Genomic DNA, 23590 nt, shown 5'->3' on the forward strand with positions numbered 1-23590 from the left:
GAAATAGAACAATGTGATAAATAGATAAAACTTTAAGAGTGCAATTTACACAACCAGAGAATCTGTACATACTAATTTCTGTGATTTATACATAAACTGTAGATATTATCAAAAATGTTAACTTATCATATGAGGTTGATTAATTAAATGTAGAGAATGTCAAGCATTAAATGTAGGGAAGAAATCAAATATAAAGAATAAATCAAGCAATTAAAAATTCAAAATATGAGAAGGCATAAGGCAATAAATGCAGACATTTTAAATTACAATAGCAGAGTAATTAAATCTATTGAGATAACATTTCTTTTATACAGATGGTTTTCTTTCCAGCTTTTTATTCACTCAACCAAATGCAGTTTCTTTCAGTTTTATTTCTATAACATCCAAGGGGTATTTAGGAGTGCAACTTTCAGCTCATACTGAAAAGCCATCTATTACAGTAATAAATACGCAAATGTTAGAATTATACTTTTAAAGGGTGGCCAATTCAGGATAATCTTTGTCAAAATTAATTTTATTTTGAGGTGTTTAAAATTAATAAAATGAAACAAATTTATTCAATGGAGATCATATGGTTTTCTGAACTTTTATATATTGGACTGATGCCATAATGTTAAGGTTTGCTGAGAGGTATAAAGAGTTAGGAGGATGTTTATCAAAAACGGCATTTCAACAAAAATTACAGAACTATACCACAACAATCTAAGTTATTTGATTTTTTTTGTTAATCCCTCTTAGCATTTTTTGAAATATTGGCCTTCATCAACTTGTTCTTTTTTCTGATTCTCCCTCATTTATGCATAGTGTCACAGATTTGGGAAAAATAAAGTTTAGTGTGACTTATTTATTATAGATTAAGTTACATTATATATTTATTACCTTATATTTGAGATTATTAAAAATGATGACAAACATGGATCATAATGGATATTTTGATTTAGTGTTAATTTGTGAACAGTTATTGATATCAGGACAATTAATCAAAAGAATTGTCTAACAATCTCTTTCAGCCTCTAATAGTTTCAAATGATGTGATAAAGTTGAAAAGAAAAAATATAATTAAAATATTATCTTACCCTTTTGGAAGGTTTGCAGATGTTATTTTGCTAATTCTTTGGAACTGTTTAAGTAAACTTGAGAGGAACCAATGAAGAGCTAGGATGGAGTTAAGCTTTTTTCCTGAGTTCACCATACGATAAAGATCATGCAGCAAAAAATGGATTTTAGGAACAACAGAAGGTAAAAGCTGAAAGTAAAAGCAATTGGGAACAATAAGAAATGATGTCTTTCATCCTGGTATGGTGAAGAAACATTAAATAATCAAATTTATATGGAAAAATATTCACATTGGGAAAAACATTTATTACAAAATAAAACCACAAATGTCACATACCAGTTCAAATTGCCCTGGATTCTGAATCCCTTTCACAAAACTAATCAATGGATTTAATTCTTCTAATGTTAGGCAATAATCAGAATTCTCCTTGAAATGGTCACCCTGTGAATACATAATAAGAGAACCTTGGGTCAGATAAGACAATACTGCTTGGATGTTTTGTTGCTGGGGCAGACATGGCTAAAGAAATCCCGGAGTTGCATCACATTGGAATGTAGCATTCATATCTGGAGGGGAACTGGTACAATTATTTAGTTTTTTATTAACAATACCAATATAGGTACAACTATATTGTACGCCTGCTGCCGGCGTCAACTTCCCTTCGTCCAGTGCGCTCCCACAGAGAGGGCCTCCTTAGGATGCCGTCAGTCAGAGAGTGTCAGCTGGCAGCCCCCAGGGGGAGGGCGTTCTCTGTGGGCGCGCCAGACCTTTGGAACCGTCTACCGGTTGAGCTCCGGATGGCTCCTGACCTTCGCTCTTTCCGCCGTGACCTGAAAACTCACCTATTTGAAGAAGCCGGCCTGGTCTGATGGGTTTGGGGTATTTTAATTGTAATTTTAATTAACTTTTTACTGCAATTGGGCTATTCTATTTAATTCTCATTTTAATTTTTGTATATTGTATTTTTATTGCATTTTATTGCCCTGTACACCGCCCTGAGTCCTTCGGGAGAAGGGCGGTATAGAAATTAAATTAATAAATAAATAAACTAATATGACAAAAAGAAAATATTAGTAATAGAGTAGTACTAACAACAACCCTAGTCCTCCTCATATTCAGACATGCAATTTGCCAATTTTCTCCAAGGGACTTATAATCTCTTAGGTGATTTAAAATGAAAATATGGCTGATAATATCAAAAGCTATTGGCAATTATAAGCCAGTCACAGCTTTAATACTGAAAAAAACCATTTTTGTTTGCAGAATGCTGCCATACCTCAAGCCTTACCTTAATTCCTGCTGATCGATATACATTCTGCATAGCTTCAAAGAAAGTGGAGGCTGATGTTTTATTTGATAAGAGGATACTGAATGTATCTCTAAGAAGAATTTCTTTAACAGTTTGGTCCTCGGAAAATGAATCTTCATCAGCTTGAAAATCAAAATATTCATGTACCTAAAATTGATATTAACTGATTAAACATTTAACCAATTTATTGATCTCAACATCTACAAATGCAAAGTTCTATCAGGAAATGTGTATCAGAACAGAAGGAGAAAATACATGCATGAACAGAAAATACTTCCCCAACATTGTAATTTTCCTCTTTTCAAAAATCCTTTCACCTAATCATACAGGGCACCCACCTCACCTGTTATTTACATGTGACAATTGTAACATGCAAAGCTTACCTCAAGAACAATAGGGTAAAAAGTGTGTCCAAATCCAATATCAAAAGTTAACATCTGAAAGCAAGAACTGCATCTGAAATAAGAGAACTGAAATAAATTGATTTCATTTTTTAATTAACCTGAAACCCAAATTTAAATGATGTTTCAGAAACAAGTCTTGCTAAGTTGCCTCATCATGGTAGGGGGGATGTTCCTGGGATGGATGACCAAAGAACATCAGGTGTGTATGCCAAGAGTATGTACTCCTAGTTGGGACACCAAGCATGAAAATCATTCCTAAAGCAAGCAGGCATTTAGGTTGGGCAGCAAAGATATAGGAAAGTGCTGAATTCAGACTTCTGGTTCCTGCAAGCAATTGAAGCAGTTGAGGGGTTTGGGACGCTGAGTCCTCCAGCTGAGTTTCTTCCTGTTTGGGGATCCTAAATGGGTCAGAAGCCACCCCAGAGTGGTGGAAATGAAGGAAGTCCCAGGGACCTAGGAGAGATGGCGGTCTCCCTGATCGATCCAGGAGAAGCCTTCCAGAAACCAACAGTAGAAAGGCTAGCTAACTCCACAGTCTAGCCCCAGCTGCAAGCAACAGAAGTCAAAAGCTCTACTTTAAGCTGATTGTAAACAGCGTGTTTCAATCTGGGTAAGAATATTGATTTTCTCTATCCTACCTACTTTCCTGAAGAGGAGAAACTCCCAAGAAGCAAAAAAACAACCTCAGAAAGTGAAGAAGGCAGGGTTTCCCCCCCCCCATCCTTTGGCTATTGGAAGGTGAATCTAACCCTCCATGAAGAAAAAGATCTGGAAAATGAACCAATGCTGACACCTACTGGTGGATGAGGATTATGACAGTCATGGTAAAATCTGGGGAGAAGACTAATCTCTGCCTGTGATTTTCAAAGCCTTAATACAGCTATTTAGATAAAGTGAGACTTACAAATTTGAGGGAACAGAAACAAAGGAAAAAAAGACCTTTTTATGAACTCTCTGGACTATACATATCTATTTAATTCTGACTTCAAAGCTATTTCCAAAGGGGGGGAAGAAAAAAATCTGGACTTTTGGTCATCATGGAAAATCAGAGATTTATAAAAAAACACTTATCAAGAAATAATGAATACTTCAAAAGAGGAAATATATGATAAGCTGCAACTAATTCAAAGGACAAAGATCTCAAACTACAAAGAAATACAAAATAACTTTAAAAGTATAAATCAACTTATCTCCAATTTAATTTTATTCCAAAAAACCCTCAGGAAAATATAGCAGAGGGAACAAACAAAACAGATGACTGAACATAAATTCGAGGATAGAGACTTAAAGATGGAATTCTACAAAACAAAGGAGTATGATTCAATTCAAGTGGAAAAAAAATTTCAAGAAATATTAGATTTGGAAAAGACAATTTACATTTCAACACTACAAAGCAAATTTGAGGACAAGAAAAAAGACTGAAAAAAGCATTCTAGCTAACTGGAGAGACAAAAAGTGATAAGAGAAGTAGAGAAAAAAGGAAGGAAAAAGATTCCTAATAAAAAGGAATGGGCAAATGTCCATAACAAAGATATTGATTTACTTTCTATATCTACAGCAACACTTATGATCATACGGAAAAATCTTTTGATTCAGCAAAGTACATTGATTAAGAAAGATACTTGGAAAAGAAAAAAGATTAAGATGGAAACTAAGAAAATAGATGATGGGACTTATCAGAGAGAATACTTAAAAAAGAAACATTTGTTTGAATATGGCTAAAGAAATAGAAACACTTTGGAACATATTACTCTAAGAGGGATGAATTTTCAAAATAATATAGAATGCTTTTTTCTTTTCTGTAAAAAAAAAGGTGAAACGACTTAAATAAAGGAAATGTTTTAGATACTTAAATGTGACTGAATTTAAGAAAAGTATAAAAAATGTTTTGAATCAGAGTTAATGGATTAGATCAGACATGTCAAACACAAGGCCCGGGGGCCGGATCTGGCCCGCGAAGTGGTTTCATGTGGCCCACGAAGCCATCCTGGAAACAGTGAGGGAATGGCCCCCACTTCCTTGGCCCTGGCCCAGAGATCCTCCTTCTGCCAGAGACCCTCAGATCTGTCCCACTCCTGTCCAGGCCCCCATAGGTACCCTTGATGCGAACAATGTAGAGCTGGCCATGCCCACCCAGTAGGCCATATGCACTCTAGCCACGCCCACCCTGGCCATACCCACCCAGCTCCCTGAGGGCAACTGCAATGCTGATGCGGCCCTCAATGAAATTGAGTTTGACACCCCTGGATTAGATGATTAGACCGATTGAATGGAATGTTTAAAGATTAAAGTTATTCTTAACTATGATTAAAAACAATAAAAAATTGAGGAAATAAATATATATTAACCTAGGAGGGATATATATTTTAAGTAGTATGTTATTTCTTATGTTTCTTTGCTCTTGCTTTCTTTTCTTCTTTTTTCATTTTTCATTTTTTTTCTTCTCTCTTTTCACTGTTTTATCTATTTCTTAAGAAATGTAAAAGTGTGAGATGGCTTATATGAAAAAAATAGAATTAAATTTGTCAATGTAAATATAATTAATCATTGAGAATATTTTCACTAGTAAGAATATCTAGAATTTGGTGGGAGAAATAAACTAAAATAAGGATTGTAACAGGATTTATGATAAGGCAACCAAAATGACTGAAAAGAAAAGAAATATTATACTAATATGATTATTATTTTTAGGAATATCAAAACAATAAGAATTGTATTAACTCAATGTTTGCAAAAAGGATATTTTGGGGAAAGAGGAAATCAACTAAAATTAATATATGGAATATACAGTAGATTATAGAAATTAATTGTTAAGGATTGTTTTACAAATGTAACTCAGACAACACACTGTTTACCAATTATTGAGTGATTTATGTTTTGAAAAAAAATCAATAAAATATATTACAAAAAGAAAGGAAAGTGCTGAATTCAGATGATCAGTTTAGGGACAATGGCCAAGGCATTATTTAAACAACTCTTGTAGCTTATCAAGACTAGAGAATATAAAGTGATTGATGATATAATTCCAAATGGTTGATTAGCACTCAGCATGCTAATAAAGAAATGCTAAGGATCTTTTGCAATATTACTAGTATTCATCACATAGCAAGGTTAAAGCCTAACAAGACTTTACCTGTTATTTTACCATGAAGCAAAATAAAATCCAAAATGGCAAGGACAGAATTACAGTAGGAACATGGAACATAAGAACACAGTGAAAGATGGAATGAATCAGAGACATGTTACTTAAGTTACTGGCAAACTGAAATGGACCAAAACTGGGTATTTTCCACCTGAAGAGCATAGTGTTAACTATAAAAACCAAAAAAGAAAGAGCATTGTTTCCATAGCTTGGGAAGATATAGCAAAGCCATCATTTGGATACAATGCAATCAATGTCTGAATAATATCAGGCACTGCTGGCAATGATTTGATAGCTATCCAAGTTTATGCTCTAGCTACTGATACAGAAGAAAAGGGTGTTGACAAATTTACAGTCAAACTCAACCTAAAATTCAGAGAACATGCAAGCATAATATATTGCTTGTGGCTGGAATGCCAAAATTGGAAATAGTGAGGAGAAACCATCATTGGATTATATGGCCTAAGAAACAGAAATGGAACAGAAGAATGAACTGCTGGAATAACCACTGAAATATGGCAAGCAACAGAAAAAGAATTAGTCAAGATCCTAATGAGGCTATGCCAGCAAATCTGGAGAACAACACAGTGAGCAACAGATTGGAAGAGATCAATTTACAATCCAGAATCTTAAAAAGGAGACTTAACAGAATTATCTGCAAATTAGCATACAATATTCTTAATTTCACATGCAAGCAAAATAATGCTTAGGTTCATCAATACAGATTTTAATCGTACATGGAAATGGAAATTCCATATGTCCAAGATGGTTTTCAGAAAGGCCAAGGAACAAGAGACATTATTCTTGATACACACTGGATAGTAAGGAAGCCACAGAATATAAAAAAGAAGTCAATATGTGCTTCCCTGATTATAGAAAGGTTTTTGATTGCAAAACCAGTCAAGCTGTGGAATGTGTTTTCCGCCTTGGATATTAAGCCAACTTGGTTTATTGTATTAGCATTCTATTTTTCCTTTAGAATAGGTGTGCACAATCTTTTTAGATGAGGACAGCACTTGGCTCAGATGAAACCAGGAAAAAGGCAGAGCCAAGATGAAAACCAAATCTATCTTATTTCATTATTTATTTTATAAGTACACTTTTCATCTCATGGGTATTGAGCAAAATTCCAGAGCAAAAGAACATTTTTATAAATAATATAAGATATTATTAACTAATCTGCTGACTTGTCATTCAATCCCAACCATTCTCTCTAACTTGGAATTACTTCTGGGTAAACCAAAGAACATTTCTTGGAAAATTGTCTATATTCAACCACTTACTGGCTTGTAGTTTGTGGCTGAGGTAACGCTGCTTCGCTGAAAACCTCAGTTATCAACAAGAGTTTGCTTATTGCTTCTTTCATGTCATCCAAAGCCTGCTGAGGAGAAGCAGCCCTCAAAAATGTCTGAAAAAATGTTTGCAACTGTAAAAGAAAAAGAGAAGCATGTTTTTAAAACGTTAAAATATATATTTCTTTAACTCCAGGGATTTCTCAAACTGTAAACTTAATCCTGCCATTTTCCACTCAAAAGAAATAGTAGACAGTTGACTATTCCATATTCTGGAAGCAGAGATCAAGTTCAAAGGGGGTTGGAAAGATAGTTTTGTTCCTTTACAGTACACAGCTGGCTTCAGACATACATTGAAATGAATTACCAAAAAAAAGTATACATCTGACATACATTTACATTAAATCAAGATCTCTGGAGTTGCAGAAATCACTTTATTTTCTCTTTTGGCAATTATTTACTTCAGCTGAGTTTCTGGATATTTGTAACTTTGATTTTCTTACTGACAAAATGGATAAAATCATGAAATGTCATATGGGAAGGCTTTGAAATACCCACAATGGAGGAAAGGTTGAGGACAATGACAGAATTTGCAGAGACACCAAAATTAACTGTTTGAAGAGGGAAAAGACAATGACACATTTGTCAGTAACTGGAAAACTTTTATAGACTTTCTGCTGAAATTTGGAGAAAAAATAAACTTCTGATTTATGGGATTGATAATTAGAAATAATAGAATGTGGAAAGAATGGAACCACAATATAATTTTAGAGAGAAGGGATAAAACATAAATGCATTCATGATTGCTATAAAAAGATGAGATGTTGCTTTTTTATTTTTTCTCTTTGTTGTTTCTATTTATTTCTTGTTTACTTGTCACTTTTCTCTGCTTTGTCTTCTTTAAAATTGCATTGTTTTTATTCTGTAAAAATATTTAATAAAAAAATAATAAAGAGATTCATGGTGGATCATAAAAGGTTCATTTATGACCAAAGTAATTCTGGAGGTTGTTTGTGTTCTCAGGTGCCTGCATGCTCATTTATGTTTATGGACACCAACTGTTTTTGTTTATTTACATTTTAAAATGATTTACCCCTTTCCATTTTCTGCACAAATCTCAAACTAATTTATAATCCTTTCATAATAAAATAACTAAAACAATGGATTGAAGTTTACCTTAACTATGTATTTCTAAAGACTGCCAGAATGAGTGTTAAAAAAAATGAAGCTCCAACTTCCTAGCAGTATTTGTTCAGTCCTCTCTGCATTTATTTTTATTCCCTAAAGTATATTTCTACTTGTGTTCCATGAAGGGTTAAAAGATGACCGTTTGGGGAAAAAAGGAATTCTAAGAGACTTCCTGTCTCTTGGAGCAATTTCTCTGCCTCTTGTCCTTGGTATACAAACAGATAGCATAAAACTGTGAGGTGAGAGAACTGAATTGGGGGAAAAAAGGGAAGATAACTTTTTTCTTAGGAGGAAGAATAAATGAATGACAGCTGTGCAAAAAAAAACCCACGTTTTATGACTTGCTAAGTATTTTTTCCTTTCTTGTAATGAATAGATTGTAATCTCCCTCTACATCAAGAAAACTAATATGATCATAACTACAACAATATATGGAGAATAATAACCACACTCAATAGTTTTCTTTCATTGATTATCTGTTATCTACTTATTGATTAAAAAGAAATAATACTAAGGGGGGATCACAATGTATCACTTGACTGAAAAGAGTTTCTCTAACACATTACCTCCATCTACTGGACATAGAATTAAATGACTGTACTGTAATAGTCTTTTTTTTTCCTTTTTGTGACTTTGAATCGGTGTTGACTCCTGGTGATTGCCTGGACCAGTCTCTGGTTTTTTGGCAAGATTTTGAAAGTAGTTTGCCACTGCCTTCTTCCTAGGGATAAGAAAGAGGAACTGGCTCAAGGTCACCCAGCTGGCTAAAGTGGGACAAAACTCATAGTCTGTTTCCAGCCTAATGCCTTAACCACTAGACCACACTGGATCTCCATTACTCAAACTAAAAACGGTTAAAAAGTATTTTACAAAGATAAATAAGAAAGCATTGATAGAACCTATAAAAAGAATAAAAATCTCGCAATGAGAATTTTTCATCTGCATATTCATCTTGGAAAAAGAACCTAGGTTGATTTGTTGAAAAGTTCAATATAAAAACCACTTCAAGCATCCCTAAATCTGAGCAGGATGAACAAGACAATAAAGCCTTTCCTACAACATGGTTATTCTGTGGAAAATTTGAAGACTTGTCAGCCTTGCCTTCCTGGGCCTGGATTCCTTTCAGGCTAACTGAAGAAAATGATCTTTTTCTGCTGTGCTGCTAGTCAGAAAAAGTCTAAAATCTATTATTTCTTTTCTTGTATTGGGGTGAAGATAGGGAATAAAACAGAAATGATTAATTTTTTATTAACTTTCTTTGAGCTGTATATGGAAGCTAGTACTAGAAAATATGTACAGTTGGACTTGGCTAGTACTTGGATGGGAAGTTAGCAAGAGGCTCTAGAGCTGTAAGTTAGAACAACCTGGAAAAAACCATGGTACCTCTGTATACTTGCCAGGGAAACTATATCATCAGGCTTAAATTCCCCTTGATGAATTCCTTTTAAGGAAAAACTAAATGCCCTAGTACTCGGGATATTACTGTGCCTCTTGTGCTAAATATCCATAGTACTCACCATTGTTCACAACAGCCAGTGATAAAGCACAAGAAAATATTTTAAATACTGGCTTTTCACCCCACTATTCCTCTAAATTTAGCTCATCCTCTATCGGAATGTTTATTTTTCCTGGATAGCCTGCCTGTTTAACTCATGTTCTTTCCATGTAATGTTTGCAATTTAATGCTCTCCAGAAAGCTTGCTGGAAAAAAACACTGTGGTGAAAGCACAGGACTATTGTTGCTGAAAGGTGAACTGGAAGACCATTGTGGCAACTGGAAGCTTCAGCTGACTTCAGTGCTCAGTTACTGGATCACCTGGGAATAGATAAGATGAGCTGAAGGTGTTCCTTTCACATTCAATGCCATAAAAACACATTTGGGATCTCTGGATGCTGAGACTAAAATGAGAAAAATGGATGTAGAATTTGAGATGCCTATGAGATGACATACAAACAGAAGAGATGATGGTGGGACAGAATTCAGCAGCTCTAGACAAAAGAGAGCAGCCAGGCATGAATAGAATAGAATAGAATTTTTTAAGATAGTGAAAAATGCCAGCAAGAAGTGTGATGTAGATGCTATTGTACATCTTGACACTAATGATCTGTCCCAAAAAGTTGTACTTTCTGTGCAGAATGATTTCCAGAGCTTGGGGCAGGAACTTAGCAGGATAGGCTGTAGGCTTACTTTTTCAGAGGTTTTACCAGTGTATAAGTAACAAAATGGAAAAGGCCAATGTATAGCAGAATTCTGTATGTGGCTAAAAGAGTGGTGTAAAGGGGAAGGCTTTGTTTATATTAGTCACGATGTCTGCAGCTGGTCCAATGAAAAACTGTACAAAAGAGGTCACCTGCATCCAGTGCTTTTTTTCTAAAAAATAGGTGCCGGAACTCTCATCTTGGCGGGCGCAGGAGGCTGGGGGGTGGGGGGGCGGTGCTGCTGCAGTCACAGGTGCGAAGGGTGTTGGCTGTGGGCTCCCCTCCCTGGGGCCAGAGCTGGCATGGCTGGTGCTGTGGGAGCAGCAGAGCCCACTCTATATGGCGGGGCTGTGCAATGCGGGCAGCAGAGGCGGTGCGGGCCAGGCGATGTTTTAATCTTATGATTTTAAAAATATATTTTTTCTATTGTACGTTTCCCCAAACCTCGCCATGTGGATTGCATACAAATATTATATAATTGGTAAATAAAGGTAGAACATATGTTAAATATACATCAAATGACAATATGCTTCCCTACAAAGTCAATTCTTGCTCAATGACAGACCAAGGAGTTAACTCGGAAAGGCAAGAGGAAAATCTAGAAGAGGTCTGTGCAGCTCTTCAACATCTTCATCAATGATTTGGATGAGGGGATAGATGGGGAACTCATCAAATTTGCAGACAACACCAAGCTGGCAGGAATAGCCAATACTCCAGAAGATAGGCTTAAGATACAGGAGGATCTGGACAGACTCGAACACTGGGCACTATCTAACAAAATGAAATTCAATTGTGAAAAAAGTAAGGTTCTACATTTAGGCAGGAAAAATCAAATGCACAGGTATAGTATAGGTGGTACCTTGCTCAATAGTAGTAACTGTGAGAGAGATTTCGGAGTCCTAGTGGACAATCACTTAAATATGAGCCAGCAGTGTGCTGCAGCTGCCAAAAAAGCCAACACAGTGCTAGGCTGCATTAACAGACGGATAGAATCTAGATCACGTGAAGTACTAATGCCACTTTACAATGCCTTGGTAAGGCCACACCTGGAATATTGCATCCAGTTTTGGTCACCACGATGTAAAAAAGATGTCGAGACTCTAGAACAGGGGTGTCAAACTCAATTTCATTGAGGGCTGCATCAGCATTGTGCTTGCCCTCAGGGGGCCGGGTGGGTATGGCCTGGGTGGGCGTGGCCTACTGGGTGGGCATGGCTAAAGTGCGTATGGCCTACTGGGTGGGCATGGCCAGCTCTACATCGTTCACATCAAGGGTGCCTATGGGGGCCTGGGCAGGAGTGGGACAGATCTGAGGGTCTCTGGCAGGAGGAGGGTCTCTGGGCCAGGGCCAAGGCAGTGGGGGCCGTTCCCTCACTGTTTCCAGGATGGCTTCGCGGGCCGCATGAAACCACTTCGTGGGCCAGATCTGGCCCCCGGGCCTTGTGTTTGACATGTCTGCTCTAGAAAGAGTACAGAGAAGAGCAACAAAGATGATTGGGGGACTGGAGGCTAAAACATATAGGGAATGGTTGCTGGAATTGGGTATGTGTAGTTTAATGAAGAGAAGGGTGAGGGGTGACATGATAGCAGTGTTCCAATATCTCAGGGGCTGCCACAAAGAAGAGGGAGTCAAGCTATTCTCCAAAGCACCTGAAAGCAGGACAAGAAGCAACGGATGGAAACTAGTCAAGGAGAGAAGCAACCCAGAACTAAGGAGAAATTTCTTGACAGTTAGAACAACTAACCAGTGGAACAACCTGCCTCCAGAAGCGGTGAATGCTCCAACACTGGAAGTTTTTAAGAAGAGACTGGCCAGCCATTTGTCTGAAATGGTATAGGGTTTCCTGCCTGAGCAGGGGTTGGACTAGATGACCTCCAAGGTCCCTTCCAACTTCTTCTTCTTCTTCTTCTTCTTCTTCTTCTTCTTCTTCTTCTTCTTCTTCTTCTTCTTCTTCTTCTTCATTATTCATTATTCATTATTCATTTATTATTATTATTATTATTATTATTATTATTATTATTATTATTATTATTATTATTATTATTATTATTATTATTATCTTGTAGAAAGGAAAGGCCCACACTGATAAATTAAAAATCTTTGTGGTCTTCAAAGGAATGCTGGTGGGCTAATCAATGATTTGGTGACTAGAGGAGCATCTACAGTGTTGGAGCTTGTGGTCATGGTAAGCCATGGAAGCACTAGGCAACATGACTTTTAGGGCAGTGGTGGTGATTTTATTACATTAAAAAAAATTCTGTGCTCTGTCCAAGGGTGCTTTGTAGGCTGCCTGTACAGGCCTGGTCTAGAATTTATTTTGGAGCATTCAACTATCTAGAGCAGGCATGTCAAACTCATTTTGTTTGAGGCAACTTTTTATAAAAGAATTGCCATTAATTTGTTTTAATAAAATAATTTAAATCAATTTTTCACTTGATTTCAAATTAAATGAATGAGATTTTTTTTTAGTACAATTGCCAAATGCAATAAACTGGTTTTAGGTATAAGTTACTGGAAGGAAAAAGCAATCCCTGTTGCGTTACTGATCCCAGAGAAACAATTGCATGTATGCAGGTATCCTTAGGATGCCATAGTTATGGATAAGAAATATTTATTTATTTATTTATTTATTTATTTATTTATTTATTCAGTTTATATACCACCCTATTCCCAAAGGACTCAGGGCAGTTTACAAGGCAAAATTTAAAAACAATCCAATATAAAATTAAAATAAATTAAATTAAGTCTAGCCGCAAAAATTAAATCACAATTTAAAAATATTAAACCCCTCAGTCCAGACCAGATAGCTCAAAGAGCCAGGTTTTTAGGTCCCGGCGAAATGAATGAAGGTCGGGCGCAGTCCGGAGTTCCGTTGGCAGTTGATTCCATAGGGCAGGCGTGCCCACAGAGAACGCCCTCCCCCTGTGGATCGCCCGTCGGCAATCCTTGACCGGCGGTACCCTGAGGAGGCCCTCCCTGTGGGAGCGCACAGGATGATGGGAAATTGACGCTGGCAGCAGGTGCTCCCTTAGATAATCCAGGCCCATGCCATTTAGGGCTTTATAGGTCATCACCAGCACCTTGAATCTCACCTGGAGGGCAACTGGAAGCCAATGCAGCTCGTGGAGAAGAGGTGTTACATGGGAGTATCGGGAGACTCCCATCACAACTCGCGCGGCTGCATTCTGCACCAGCTGAAGCCTCCGCGTGGTCCTCAGGGGCAGCCCCATGTAGAGAGCATTGCAGTAGTCTAGCTGGGAGGTCACGAGCGCATGGGTGACTGTGCATAGGGCATCTTGGTCCAGATAGGGCCGTAACTGGCGCACCAGGCGAACCTGGGCAAAAGCCCCCCTGGCCACGGATCCTATATGATCTTCCAAACTGAGCCATGAATCCAGGAGGACACCCAAGTTGCAGGCCCTATCAACGGGGGGTAACACCTCACCCCCCATAGTTAACGATGGAAAAGATTGGTTAGTCTGACATGCTGGTATGCACAGCCACTCAGTCTTGGCAGGATTGAGACGAAGCCTGTTTCTCCCCATCCAAACTTTGATTGCAAAGTTGGCATTTCTGGATGTAATACAGATATTTTGGACTTATTTTTGTTTCTTTGTATGTTTGATATTTTTAAAAAGGCATATGCTACTGACTACGCTTATGCACATATGTAACATGATCACTGCTTGTCCAAAATTTTACTATACAGATAATACCACCAGAAATTATTTTAGCCTTTTTAATAAATGTTATTGATGTTAAGCTCACCAGGGAAAACATCATATATTGTTATGTATATACTAGGTTAATTATTTAAAGACTGAAGTGCAACATAACTAGATTCTAAATAATCTATTTTTCAAAACACACAACAGTCCAAACAGTAAAAGTAAAGTCCAAATTAAGAATATTTCATTCTTAAGAATTGTTTAGATTCAAAATAGTTTTCAACAGTGTACAAAAGATACTATTTTTTGTAGAATCAGCTAAATTAGACATATTACATTGAGAAAAATGTTTCTCATTTCTTTCCTGTTACCTTCGATTTCATTGCAGAGATGTTAACATAAGAAATAGATTATTTTGTTATCTAATTTTACCTTCCAAAAGACAGAAGCAGATGAAAAATGTGAGGTTCTTTCCTGTTGGCTTTTCTGAATTAGCTGTTTTAGATTCTAAAAGTTTAGTTCCTAAAGACGTAATCCTATAAATAATGTTAATGTCCTCCTCTAGTGCAGGCTCTTTTATGACTCAAGGACTTCAACTCCCAGAATTCCTGAGCCAGCATGGCTCAGCTTGGAAATCTCTCCCTTTCCCCTCAGCATGGCTGGCTCAGGATTTCTGGGAGTTGAAATCCACAAGTCATAAAAAAGAGCCAAGATTGCTAGCCCCCCCAATAGGCTTAGGAAAACCAATAAGGGAGCTGTTTTGTTTTGTTTTTTGCAAAAATAAAAAGGTGCCGGAATGCCGTTCTGAGCATTCTATGAGAAAAAAAGCCCTGCCTGCATCCATCAAACAAAGGTACTGAGTTACTTGGTATTAAATTCACAGATTTTCTGGAGAAATATTTAAACTGAACAATGGGGACAGTGAGTTAATTGATATAGAACATTCCTCTCCCCGGCAATCTAAAACTAATAGGGTTATCAGTACCTGTAACATAGATGTGTATGCAGATAAGAATATCAAACTTGCTGTCAAGCAAAATCAAGCTTTTAATAGTGAGTGCCACACCAAGTGCACTAATCAAACAGGTGGTAAGGAAATGGGGGAACTCAGGCACCACACAGGTTATGTAGAAAATAAACACAGGGTCAGTCATAAATAACTCAAATGTCTATACACCAACACACAGAGTATGAGCAATAAACAGGGTGAATTAGAAATTCAGGTAAATGAGGGCAGATATGATATTGTTGCCATTATAAAAATATTGGGATAGTTTATATAAAATAAATGTTTTCTGGTTTTTTTATCTTTTTCCTGACAATCCTAGCAGACAACTTTGTCTCCCCAAAAGTAGAGAAGGGAACTAGGGGATCAGCCATATTGGACTTAATTCTCACTAAGAGAGATGAAATTATAGAAAGTGTTGAAGCTACAGAAATCTTGGGGGGGTGACTGATCATACAATATTTGAATTCAACATTAGGCAAGCACAAGCAACAGAACATAGTCAAACTAGAGTCTTGGACTTTAAGAGAGCTAATTTCAATAAACTTAGAGAGAGCTTGGGAAGGATTCCATGGATGAGAATCCTCAAAGGGAAAGCAACTGAAGAAGCTTAGGAAATTTGGAAAAGTGAGATTATAAAAGCCCAGTCTAGCACAATACTGATGAAGAAGAAAAATAACAGCCCCCAAAAGAAACCAGTATGGCTGCATAAAGAACTCTTTGATAAATTGAAAGACAAAAAGGATAAGTATAAAAAGAGGAAAAAGGGGCACATGATTAAGGTTGACTATCAACAAATAGCCCGAGCCTGCGAAGATGAAGTGAGGAACGCTAAGGCTCGAAATGAAATAAGGCTTGCGACAAAAGTCAAAGTTACAACAACAAAAAAGCTTCTTTCAACATGTAAAAAACAAGAAAAAAGTCAAGGAAATGATTGGTCCATTAGTGGGAGAAAGTGGCAAGCATTAGCGGGAGAAAGTGGCAAGCAACAAGGAGAAAGCAGAACGACTTAACTCATTTTTTGCATCCGTCTTTACAAAAAGGGAAAAAACAGTCCAACCTACCTAAAACAGTACTGTAAAAAACAGATTAGAAACACAAGTTAAAATAGGCAAGAAAATGGTAAGTCAGCAACTGACTACCCTAGACAAGTTCAAATCACCAGGACAAACGGATTATTTATTTATTTATTTATTTATTTATTTATTTATTTATTTATTTATTTATTTATTTGGATTTAGATACCGCCCCTCTCCGAAGGGACTCGGGGCGGTGTACAGGGCAATTAAAACACTATAAACAACACATAATGTATAAAAATTAAAATGAAATTAAATCAAATAGCCCTAAACAATAAACACATCCTAAAATTTAAAATTTTTAAAATTTAAGATCTAAAATCCCAGTCCCTCAGTCCAGGCCGGCAAGTTCAAATAGCCAAGTCTTCAGGTCGCGGCGAAACGAGCGAAGGTCGGGAGCCATCCGGAGCTCAACCGGAAGCTGATTCCAGAGGGCAGTGTGCCCACAGAGAATGCTCTCCCCCTGGGGGCCACCAGTCGACATTCCCTGACCGACGGCACCCTGAGGAGGCCCTCTCTGTGGGAGCGCACAGGGCGATGGGAAGTTAACGCCGGCAAAAGGTGCTCCCGTAAATAACCCTTACCCATGCCATTTAGGGCTTTATAGGTCATCACCAGCACCTTGAATCTCACCCAGAAGACAACTGGAAGCCAATGCAGCTTGCGGAGCAGAGGTGTTACATGGGAGTATCGGGAGACCCCCATCACAACTCACGCGGCTGCATTCTGCACCAGCTGGAGCCTCCGAGTGGTATTCAAGGGCAGCCCCATGTAGAGAGCGTTGCAGTAGTCTATCCAAGAGGTCACGAGCGCATGAGTGACTGTGCGTAGGGCATCTCAGTCCAAATAGGGCCGCAACTGGTGCACCAGATGAACCTGGGCAAAAGCCCCCCTGGTCACAGCTCCTATATGATCTTCAAAATTGAGCTGTGAATCAAGGAGGACACCCAAGTTGCGAGCCCTATCTACGGGGGGTAACACCTCACCCCCTATAGATAAAGATGGAATAGAATAGACAACCCAAGATGCCAGTATGCACAGCCACTCGGTCTTGTCAGGATTTAGACGAAGCCTGTTCCTCCCCATCCAGACCCTCACCGCCTCCAGGCAACGGGACATCATGGAGAGGGCATCACTGAGTTGATCTGGGGTGGAAATAAAAAGCTGGGTATCATCAGCGTAACCTTGGGATTACACCCCAAGGTTGTGAAGGAACTGGCACACAAGATCTCAGAACCACTGAACTTTATATTTCAAAGATCCTGGAGCACTGGGGAACTATCAAAGGACTGGAAAAGAGCTGATGTAGTTTCCATCTTCAAAAATGGGGAAAAAATGGATGCAGCCTGACCTCAATACCTGGGAAGGTTCTGGAAAAGATAATCAAGCAATGAATCAGCAAACAACTAGAGGCAAACAAAATCATTACTAAAAGCCAACATGGTTTTCTCAAAAACAGATCATGTTTATTGACTTCTTTGACCAGGTGACAAAATTAGTAGACCAAAGGAATGCTGTGGATATAATTTACTTGGACTTCAGTAAGGCATTTGATAAAGAAGACCACAACCTATTACTTGATAAGATAGAAAAATGTGGGTTAGAAAGCATCACCAGCAGATGGATTTGTAGCTGGCTGACTAACCGTACTCAGCATGTGGTCCTTAATGGAACTGCATCTACATGGAGGGAAGTGTGTAGTAGGGTGCCCCAGAGCTGTTCTGGGCCCAGTACTCTTCAACATTTTCAGCAATGATTTGGATGAGGGGATAGATGGGGAACTCATCAAAATTGCAGACGACATCAAGCTTGCAGGAATAGTCAACACTCCAGAAGATAGGCTTAAGATACAGAAGAATCTTGACAGACGTGAACATTGGGTGCTATCTAACAAAATGAAATTCAATGGTGAAAAAATAAGATTCTACTTTTAGGCCAGAAAAATCAAATAGACAGGCACAGTATAGGTGGTACCTTTCTCAATAGTAGTAACTGTGAGAGGGATCTTGGAGTGCTAGTGAACAATCACTTAAATATGAGCCAACAGTGTGTTGCAGCTGCCAAAAAGCCAATACAGTGCTAGGCTGCATTAACAGAGGGATAGAATCAAGATCATGTGAAGTGTTAATACCACTTTACAATGCCTTGGTAAGGCCACACTTGGAGTACTGCATCCAGTTTTGGTCACCACAATGTAAAAAAAATGTTGAGACTCGAGTGAAGGGTTCTGGAACAGAGGGAAATTGTTTAGTCTAACTGTTGCTTCTTGCTTTTTGTAATCAGCTTTTGCATCAGAGAAATTTCATGCAAGTGTGGGAAACATGTACATGGATGGGATATACTGAAGGAGGGACTAAGCAAGTGTACAGGAATGATTGATATCTTTCTTATGATGTAATGGCTCTGTTGTCTGATTTTCATTGACTAGCAAAGTTTATAGAGCAATGCTACCAATTTCCTAATGTTTGGCACTTCTGGACGTAACTGCTAGCATTCCAGATCATTGGCCACCCAGCTGCTTAATTTGATCAAATAAAGTGCTGCTTGATCAAGAAGTCTCCACTTGGGTTAAAAGATTAGATTGATATGGTATCTCAAGTTTAAGTAAGGGACTGGGACCTTACATTTCTGGTGCATCGAACAGGGACTTGAAAAAAAACTTGAAAGTTTTTTTTAAAGATTGTTTTTCATTAAAACTCCCTGTAAATGAGTTTCCTGCCTGAGTAGGGGGTTGGACTAGAAAACCTCCAAGGTCCCTTCCATCATCATCATCTTCTTCTTCATCATCATCATCATCATTAATCACACAGTCAGATGTTTAGACTAGATTTGGCATTTTTGTCTACCTACTGAGTCCTTATGAAGGCCCTGGGATAGGCAGATGTGGATGCTTGATGGTATTATAGGATGGAAGCTGTTTCTAGTAAGGCCACCTCACGAAAACAGGGAAAAATGTACTCGGAAAAAGACTGTCCCAACTCATCAGAAGGGCTTTAAACTAAAATTGAGGGGAAAGGGTCTTTAGAATCTTTAGAATCTCTAGAACACAAAACAATCTTTGTTTTCCCAAGAAAACAAAGCAAACAATGAGGTAGGGAGTGATGAGAAAAAAGAAAAACTCAAACAATTAGGAGGTGCAGGAAACATACCCACAGACAGGTATAAAAATCTTAAATACTTATATAGAAATGCTCAAAGCTTGGGGAACAAACAGGGTGAACTAGAAGCAATAGTACACAAGGGCAGGTATGTAGTTGCCATTACAAAAACCTGGTGTGACGAAACCCATCACTGGAATGTACTGATGGATGGTTACAAATTGTTCAAAAGAAACTGATCTACAAAAAGAGGAGGGGGAGTTGCACTATATGTAAGAGAACACTACATATCTACAGAAATGTACATGATCAAAGAAAAAATCCCTCCAGAATTTATATGGGTCAATATAAAAGGGGGGGAATGGACATTACCATAGGTGTATATTACAGGCCACCCAACTAATCAAATAATGACTCTTGGCCAACCAACTAACAAATGTATGTAGGAAACATACCACAATAGTAATGGAAGACTTCAACTATCCAAATATCAACTGGGAGACAAACTCTGCAGCGAGCGGGAGATCAAACATACTGTATTCCTAACCAACCTAGCTCACAACTTTTGTCATCCAAAAGCTGGAGGAGGGAACTAGAAGTAAAGCTACACTGGACTTAATTCTTACTAATAAAGAATTGATAGAGGGATTTTAAGTTGCTGGAACCTTGGGTGAAAGTGACTATGTAAAACTGGAATTCAATATAATGCAAACACAAGCAATAGAAAATAATCCAACCAGAGTCTTAAACTTCAAAAGAGCTGATTTTAACAACCTTAGAGAGAACCTAGGAAAGATTCCATGGACAAAAATCCTAAAGGGGAAAACAAATCAAGAAGCATGGGAAACTCTGAGAAATATGTTCATAAAAGCCCAGACCAGCACAATACCACTGAAAAAGAAAAACAAGAAATTCAAGAAGAAACAAGCATGGCTGCACAAAGATCTCTCTGATAAACTGAAAGACAAAAAGAACAAGTTCAAAAAATGGAAAGAGGGACACATAACTAAGGCTGATTATCAGTAGACAGCCAGAACATTCAAAGATGAAGTCAGGAAAGCAAAGGCTCAGAATGAACAAAGACTTGCAACAGAAAGTAAGGATAATAAAAAAAGTTTCTTTCAACATATTAATAAGAAAAAAGTCAAGGAAACTGTACGTCCACTAAAGAGAAGAAGATGGCAAGGAAGTAACAGGCGGTAGGGAGAAAGCAGAACTGCTTAACTCATTCTTTGCATCAGTCTTCACACAAAAAGAAATTATAGCCCAACATACCAAAAAAACTACTGCAAAAGACAAACTAGAAACAAAAATTAAAATAAGCAAGAAAATAGTAAGAGAACACCTATCTGATCTAAACAAATATAAATCATTGGAACCTGACAGATTACATCACAGACTTCCAAAGGACCTGGCAGATGTTATCTCAGAACCATTGCACCACATCTTTCAAAAAACCTGGAGCACTGGAGAAGTACCTGAGGATTTAAAAGGGCTGATGTGATTCCCATCTTCAAAAAAAGGGGGGAAAACAGACCCAGGAAACTACAGACCAATCAGTCTAACATTAACACCTGGGAAGACCCTAGAAAAGATAATAAAAAACAGATCTGTGAACAATTAGAAGCAAGCAAAGTTATAACTAGTAGCCAGCATGGGTTTGTTAAAAACAGATCATGCCAAACCAATCTTTGATAAAGTGACTAAATTAGTAGACCAGTGAAATGCTGTGGACATAGTATATTTAGACTTCAGGAAGGCATTTGACAAAATAGACCACAACCTGCTGCTTAGTAAATTAGAAAAAGGTGGGATAGACAACATCACCACCAGATAGATTTGTAGCTGGCTGAGAAGCTGCATTCAACAAGTAGCCCTCAATGGTACTACATCCACATGGAGAGAAGTAAGCAATGGGGTACCACAAGGCTCCGTCTTAGGCCCAGTACTCTTCAATATCTTCATAAAGACTTAGATGAGGGAATAGATGGGAAACTCAACAAATTTCCAGATGACATTAAACTGGCAGGAATAGCCAACACCCCAGAAGACAACCTCAGGATCCAGGGACTTCCGGTTTGTGTCATGGTGGGATGGGATGAAGGAAGGCAGGGTTCTGCCTTCCGTGCTCGATTTTTGCCCTGCTGGGGGCCCTGAAAAGGGCCCAAATTGGCCCCGAAGAGATGATGAAGAGGAGGGGTGCCTTGTTGATCACAGAGAGATGGAAGTCTTTCCGTTAGATCCAAGAAAAGCCCTCCAAACTGGCAGAGGAAAGACCGGCTACATTCCTATGGCCAGCCATTAGCTGCTGACAACCAAAGGGAAAAATGCACTACTTAAGACATTGTAAACAGCATGTTTGGAACTGGGTGAAAATACTACAACTGGCTTAATTTAACCAATAAAAGTATACTTTATATTGAGGGATGGGATTTATTATATGGGTGGCATGCATATTTGATTTATGATAAAAAAGTTGATAAGGCCTTTAAATCTCACTTTTTAAGAAGTGCTTTATTGCGTGTTTGGAAAAAGTATTATTATAAGTTAAATTATAAAATACCAATTTGGGGGATTCCTGGACACGCAATAGAGGGGGTATCTATGAGTGTGAATTTGGATATGATTTCTTATAAGCAATTACTTAGATTGGAAGGGAGTGACTGGCAATTAAGGTCACTAGCTGAGTTAAAACAAGAAAATATTGTACAGTCTTGGTTTCAGTATACTCAATTGCAAGTTAGGTGGAAGTTAGACCAGAAGGTTGGTTTGACGCTGATGGATGAACATTTGGTAAAACAGATCAAAGATCAAACTCGAGCGCATATAAAGAGAATTTATAATGCTTTAATAGAATTGGATTCGGAAGTGGAATTGGTGAAAGATTGCATGGTAAAGTGGGCTCAAAATATTCAATAACCGATTCCTTGGATGTGTGGGAGGTAATTTGTAAAATTTACTCAAGCTCAAAACTTAAGAGAAATTTTTTATAAAATGTTTTATAGATGGCATTTGGATCCTAAAAAGCTGTCTTGTATGTATTCTAATCTACAGCCCAAATGTTGGAGATGTGGTAGTTTGGATGCTACCTATTTTCATATTTGGTGGACTTGTAGAAATATAAAAGCTTTTTGGATTAAAATTTGGTGGAACATTCAAAAGATTTTTAAGAGAAAGATAAAGTTTACTCCACAATTATTTTTATTGGGTGTTATTACAGACTGTGACACTAAAGAAATTAATTTGATGCTGAATTTGATAACAACTGCGAGGTTACTGGTAGGGCAATATTGGAAGAAAGATTGTCTGCCTACTATAGAGGAGTGGACGCTTAAAGTGTCAAACTTAGCAGAAATGGCTAAGATTTCTGCTTACTTGAAAGATCATTCACAAGAGAGATACATTTCGGTTTGGAGAAGATGGATAGATTATATTCAGAAAAAATATGGGACTAAAAAGTTCCATTTAGCTTATGAGTAAATTTTAGATTGTTATTGTTATAATTTAAATTTTTTCTAGAAGTTGGGTATTTTAGAGTGTTGGTAATTATGTTAAAGGCGGGTTAAAGTGTATTATGTATTTTATATAGTCAATTAATGTTAGTTAGATTATGATTATTATATATTTGTAACCCTGTAATCAGCTTTGGGAAGTGGGGGAGGGGGGGTTGGGGGGGTTTGGAAGGGGATAATATTGTAACTTTTTATAAAACTTTTCAATAAAAAAAGATAGCATTTTTCCCTTTTTTGATATGGGAAATATGAAGATAAGAGGAGGATTGATTTGAATAAAACTTTCAGCTATATAAATGTAAATAATATTGAGAAAATCATAACTGATAAAGATATTTCAAATACTGATGGGAAATCAAACTTTAACAAGAGCACTAAAACAGGATATTAATGAATTCATTATTGATTTATGAATTGATATTAATATTTGTATGATATTAGTAAAATATGAAGATGCTTATATCTTAACACTATATACATTAACAGTACCAAAAATTGTAATGGTGTAATGAAGAGAAAATGGGAAAAAAAGGAGAAGGAATCAGGGGAAAAATACTGGATTGTGTAGTATTGAACAGATTTATATTGAAGAAGTTAATGTTAAATATCTGAACCCAGACAACATGTTGTTTACTA

General features: G+C 37.5%; 1 protein-coding gene across 1 annotated transcript in view; it reads right to left on the bottom strand.

The window, feature by feature from the left end:
- Positions 1 to 23590, bottom strand: part of CPED1 (cadherin like and PC-esterase domain containing 1) — a 129559-nt gene that overhangs the window by 47179 nt on the left and 58790 nt on the right. The window contains exons 8-12 of the mRNA XM_081331097.1: positions 7196 to 7338; positions 2750 to 2822; positions 2346 to 2513; positions 1394 to 1498; positions 1077 to 1246 (exon numbers count right to left, since the gene is read on the bottom strand). Coding sequence (XP_081187223.1) covers positions 1077 to 1246; positions 1394 to 1498; positions 2346 to 2513; positions 2750 to 2822; positions 7196 to 7338 — 659 coding nt within the window. The remainder of the gene's footprint in view (positions 1 to 1076; positions 1247 to 1393; positions 1499 to 2345; positions 2514 to 2749; positions 2823 to 7195; positions 7339 to 23590) is intronic.

The sequence above is a fragment of the Vipera berus genome (assembly GCF_964194415.1).
Source record: "Vipera berus genome assembly, chromosome: 6".
Lineage (NCBI taxonomy): Eukaryota > Metazoa > Chordata > Lepidosauria > Squamata > Viperidae > Vipera > Vipera berus.